The sequence below is a fragment of the Zingiber officinale genome, chromosome 5B (genome assembly GCF_018446385.1).
Source record: "Zingiber officinale cultivar Zhangliang chromosome 5B, Zo_v1.1, whole genome shotgun sequence".
NCBI classification, from domain to species: domain Eukaryota; kingdom Viridiplantae; phylum Streptophyta; class Magnoliopsida; order Zingiberales; family Zingiberaceae; genus Zingiber; species Zingiber officinale.
Window position 1 is genome coordinate 124,974,015 of NC_055995.1, and position 6,000 is coordinate 124,980,014.

Consider the following 6,000-nt stretch of genomic DNA (forward strand, 5'->3'; position numbering starts at 1 on the left):
GTAATAAAAGCTGAACATGAACACCAAAACATGACATACAAAGCTAACCATAACTATCATGTGTAACAACAAGGAACACTGAGCTGAACATGAATTAAACTAGTCTGGAACTGAATTCAAACTCAACTAACATAACTGATCTTTGTAAGTTTTGAAAAACTATAATATAATAGATTAAAATACATAATCATACTGCTAATGAGCCCGGCAACTGTACATGCTATGCGCGCATCCTCAACTAAACCCGGGGTTGCAAATCAGTAAGGTTTACTAGGTTATCTAAACCTAGGGACCGACTATGGGAGCCCAGTCCAATGGATATCTAATCCTGTACAGTGCCACTACTGAAAATAAAATACCGAATCATAGCTAATTAATTTACCTTGCTTCTACTAGGTTATCTGAACCTAGAGGCGACTGTGGGTGTCCACCCATTGGACCGTAGTCCCATATATGCTGTGGCAAGGCTAACTAAACTATTTAAATGCTTCTATTGCATTTACTGAGCTATTAAAATGCCGAAGTTGCATTTTTCTGTGCTAAATAATTTAATCGAACACTTAGTATGCACTAATTCGCATCCTTGTGCTGAAAGTCTACATATTACTAAACTAAAACATGGAATTCACACGGAAGCTACTTATACTGCAGGTGAGAGGTTTCTTACCTCCTATTCGTAATTTCTTACGATTCTAATCGCGAGATTTTCCGGAGGAGACGATCCTTTCGATGATCTTTTCGCGTCTAAGCGTTCCTCTCGCGGAGGGGAGTGTCCTTGTGTCGAAGTCGTCGCCGGAAAGTGCCCTTGGAGTCCTAGGAGAGGAACCCTAGGCCCTCTTGTGGTTGGCGCCGAGAGAAGGAGGAGGAGAGGGAGTCGGCGTGGCTAGGGTGAGGGTGAGGAAAAATCACGCTAAGGGAAAATAACTCTTCACCCATTAATTCTCTATTTATATTAAGTGGGTATTTCGGCCCAACTTAAACTTAAATATAAATGTTTCCCCTTCCTTTCAGCACGGCCCTGCTGGGTTCACTTGGTTACTAGTATTATCCGTAAACCATAGGTCTCTGGTTCAATTCCCGCTTAGGCCGTTTTCGTTTTCTATTTATTTTTGCTATTTCCGTTACTCTAAAAATTCTGTAAAAATATCCTAAAATTCCAGAAAAATCATAGAATATTTCTAAAATAGTTTTGAGAATTTTCGGGCGTTACAAGATGAAGACCGACTGAAATAATGTCTATGTTGATGAAGAGATAACTTGGATACACCTAATATATGTGCACCGAAATAACGGACCCCCACGTGAAACTTAAGGACAATGATGGCGAAACAGACAGTACTTAGGTTCTACGCACGCTAAGACAAGCACACGGAGCATTAATAGAGACCAGAAACCAGGGAAAAAGTCCCTGGCACCAGCCTTCCGAAGTTCAAGTCAAATACTTTCCCCCTAGAAGAACAATGTACGAAGAAAAAAAGAACTGTAGAAGATAGAGTGCGAATGTACGCATACTTGGCTAAGGAAGAGGGCCTCCTTTTTTATATGACGCTGTGTACCTTCAGAACTTGCATGTTGTCAGAGAATATCGGGTGTCAGGGCTTGTCGGGGTGAGAGAGGGTGTATGGTGGCCTTCTATTAGTGGAAGGAAGGTTCCATTTGCAGGCGATAGCAAACCATTAGCATATTCCATGACACATAATAATTATTCTATAGGAGGTTATAATTCTCTGACATTGTTTGTTACTTAGTGCTTTCTGTCCCCACTGATTTAGCTACGGATAGTTCGGGATGACCGTTCGGGTGTACCACCTGACTTGAGTCTCAATGAAGGGGACGAGCTATGGCGAGGACCCTATCTTTCACGCTTGGATCATTGAAGGGCCGACCGAAGTTGTCCTATTGAAAGTACCAAGCTTAGCTATGCGGCTTGAACTGAGGAAGTCTGACCAGTAGGGGCAAGTCAGACACTACTACATGCTACGTTTTATGTCTCATATCTGGCACCCTGCTCTGTCTATACCCGACTAGGAATTATGCGGCTGTTCACATGAGGCGGTCTAACTCATTTTTTCTCCTGACTGTTGACTGTGATACCCCTTTAACTTATGATCGCCACACCCCCTTAACTTTGAACTATCTTTGACTATCATATTTCCTTGACTTCTGATTACCTAATCTTATCAAACTCCATCTTTATACACCGTATCAATTTTCATTGACTTGACCGCCATCATTTTCCGCTACCCATTAAAAAAAAAATCTATGGATCGGCCTCCGGGGTTAAAAGTGTCCAAAAGCTTATATTGTTGGTAATGAAATACTTCCAACATTTTTTTGCTTTTTTAAACTTTTCCAATTATTTTAAAGGTTAAAAATCAATTATATCCGTGTCAAAAAGGAAATATTTTAAAAACAAAACAAAATATTAACAGACGCTTTCGTATTAATGAGAGAACTTCAAAAAATAATATAAAAATGTTTAAAATATTTTTACAATATTTTAATATAAACTCAAAATTAAAGTTTGTCGTTTGTAGGTTGTAGCCTTGCATTGCGTCCCTGGATCCCTTTGTATCAGATCCATGGGCGGCATAACTGAAGTGGTTAGCAGATGAAGGTTTACCCATGGACGGACTTAGTTTTGGGGCGCTGGGCGAGGGCTTCGCTTTCTGTCACCTGGATCCACTCCTATCTTATCCATTCGCCACAATTCATCTCCGCCCCCTTATTTCCATTAAAAAATTAAGCATGCAGCGGCATGCAGCGGCGCCGCCTTCCTCCTGCTCCCGCTTAATTTCTGTGTGCCCTGCAAAATTGAACGCGAAGTATGAACCCACTGAATCCCCAAAACCAATAGCACCATCCGCTGAATTAAGTCTCCAGCCGGCCGCCGCCTACTTATTATATTCCCTCCTCCTCCTCCTCCTCCTTCTCGCAGAATTTATTGGTTTGGAGAATCAGTTGTTGCAGTTGCAGAGAATCAAGGACCAGATCGATCGATGTCGAGCCTGGTGGACATTTGGACGTGGGAGTTGGTCAGACTGAGAGCCAAAGAGGCCGAATTCAATCGCAACTCGTCAGCAGCAGCAGCAGCAGCACTGCGGAGGCGAGGAAGCGAGGAGAAGGCGAAGGATGATACGCCGGCGGCGGCGCCGGCGTTGAGGATGAAGGAAGAGAAGAAGTTGATGTCGTCGTTCGAGCATGGCGTCGGCTTCTCCGAGGCCTCCGTCTTCATGCTCATGGATCGATTTGCAAATATTTAATTATAATGAGCAATTCAAGCTTTTCCCAACCATGTAATTACAAGTCCATTACCTTGATTTTTTTTTTTTTTTTGTTATTGTTGTTGTTGTTTAATTTATTTTTTCTCATGCGAATAATACACTGGTTGATTAGTACTCACAAATGAATTTTTAAAGTTAGATCAGCTACGAGTAAGATTCAAAGAATTTAATTTAAGTTTTGAGATAAAAATAATCAAAGATAAATGACCTGATTATTTGGATGGAAGAGTACAAATTTAAAATCATGACAATATAAGTATAAAAAGCCGATCTGACAGCCTAAATATATCAAGTAGGCTATCACATGACAAGTTTTTGTCATTAGTCATAAAATAATAATTATGATAGTTGAAATTAAACTAATCAGACAAACGTGGTCCACGGAGTCGTTCCCACGCGAGTTGGGGAACCGAATCGGTCCAGAAGAATCTTTGACCCAACTAAATTACAATCCGGTTCGATTGCTAAAATGAGCCACTGGCTACATAACGGAGCGGTCGGAGGGGATATCGCGGAATTGCGGCCGCGCGCGTTCGCCGGGAGCCAGAGACTGACGCTCCGCCACCACTTTTCTTCTTTCGACCTTCTCCTCGATTTTCCTCGAATGAATCACCTGCAAGAACAGGACACCGGTTGATGAGGGAGGACGGCGACAGCATCAGCAGCGGCAGTGGTAGAAGCGGAAGCAGCAACATGCACTCCGATACCCTGACGCGCCCCTCGGCCGACGACGAGGAGGAGTTACTCCGCCAAAGCAGCTCCTCGACCTCTGCGAGCTCCGCCGGCGACTACCCCATGGCCATGAGCAGCGAGGGCTCCCCTTTCGCCATGTCCCCTTGGCACCAGTCGGCATCGGCTGACCCTCCCGACCTTGCCGGAGATACTCCCGGCAATGGCCTCATCACCTCCCTGTTCCGGGAGGAGGGCCACATCTACTCCCTTGCTGCCGTGGGCGACGTCCTGTACACCGGCTCCGATAGCAAGAACATCCGCGTCTGGAAGAACCAAAAGGATTTCGCCGGGTTCAAGTCCAGCAGCGGCCTCGTCAAGTCCATCGTCGCCGCCGCTGACCGCATCTTTACTGGACACCAGGACGGAAAGATCCGGGTGTGGCGGGTGTCCCCTAAGAATCCGACCGTTCACAAACGGATCGGTAATCTCCCCCGCCTCAAGGACGTTCTCCGGAGCTCGCTGAAGCCTTCCAATTACATCGAAGTCCGCCGCCACCGGAGCGCCCTCTGGATCCGCCACTCCGACGCCATCTCCTGCCTCAGTCTCGACCAGGAGCAGGGCCTGCTCTACTCCGGCTCCTGGGACAAGACCTTCAAGGTATGGCGCATCGCCGATTCCCGGTGCCTCGAGTCCGTCATCGCTCACGACGACGCCGTCAATTCCGTGGTGGCCGCCTTCGGCGGGCTGGTCTTCACCGGCTCCGCCGACGGCACCGTGAAGGTGTGGCGGCGGGAGCTGCTAGTGAAGAGCACCAAACATTCACCGGTGAAGACGCTGCTGAAGCGGGAATGCGCCGTGACGTCTCTCGCGGTCAGCTCCTCTTCGCCCGTGGTTTACTGCGGCTCCTCCGACGGACTCGTCAACTTCTGGGAGGGGGAAGCTGAGCTGGCGCACGGCGGGGTGCTCGGCGGTCACAAGATGGCGGTGCTCTGCCTCGTGGCGGCAGGGACTCTCCTGGTGAGTGGATCCGCCGACAAGAACATCTGCGTCTGGCAGCGAGACGGCGCTGCGCACAGCTGCCTCTTGGTGCTCACCGGCCACACGGGGCCGGTGAAGTGCCTTGCGGTAGTTGCTAACGGCCAGGACAAAGAGGTCGAAGGCGGAGGGGCAGTCAGAAGCTGGATCGTGTACAGCGGCAGTTTGGATAAGTCGGTGAAGGTGTGGCGGGTGTCGGAGCAACTGCCAGATAGCTACTGAGGGTACCCCAACGAGCGTGCCAGAGAACCCGTAGGCGGCGACTGCGGCGGCTGCGGAGGACGTCAGGACGAGGCAGCAACCGTGTCGCGGTGGCTTAACTGAGATCATTAATTCCCAGTGTCAGTTTCATGGAAGCTTCAGCAACAGCAATGGCAACAGCAAAAAGCTATCGAGGTCAAAGTTTGTACAGAGTGCACTGTTGCCTTTGTATTTCTCTTGAATTTTTGTACACGCACTACGAGGAAGGCAACGATTGGTTAGAACACATTATGAACTTGTGCAGCACAATTAACAGTGTGCCATCGATCTTACCACCTACTGTTTGTTTGTTTTTCCATAGAACTTTTTCAAGGTAATTTTTTTTTTTTTTCCTATTCTCTTCTCTGCTTCTCATGCCAATATGGATCCTTCAATTTATTGAGGATTTCCTTCCTGCTTACTCAAAGTATTTACATCCTATCTCTAGTGGAGACAGTATAATATTTTTATCTAATGATCCAGAATTGATTCTTAGAAATTGACGATCTAAAATTTATTTTATCATATGTCTAACGTGTATTGATATTTATCTCCCTTAATATTTGTAGGACAAGTATTAGGGTCGTTAAAATAATGAATTATTTTTTTTTTTCAAAATATTTACATCCTAGCAAGAAATAGGACAAGGTTTTAAGGATGTCTAGTAGAGTTGTAGGTAAAATGAATGTACCTATCAAAAATATCTTAGGGGATGCTTTGCTTTCCTCTTTTTCGAAGCCACTTCCCTAATCTCACGCTTACATCTAAA

At 46.0% G+C, this 6,000-nt stretch overlaps 1 protein-coding gene across 1 annotated transcript; it reads left to right on the forward strand.

Annotated features, from left to right (window-relative positions):
• The first annotated feature begins 3,761 nt into the window (after positions 1-3,761).
• On the forward strand, positions 3,762-5,527 carry LOC121985798 (protein JINGUBANG-like). The gene has a single exon (XM_042539446.1). The coding sequence runs from the start codon at positions 3,921-3,923 to the stop codon at positions 5,211-5,213; it is 1,293 nt and encodes a 430-aa protein (XP_042395380.1). The 5' UTR covers positions 3,762-3,920; the 3' UTR covers positions 5,214-5,527.
• Positions 5,528-6,000: the final 473 nt, after the last annotated feature.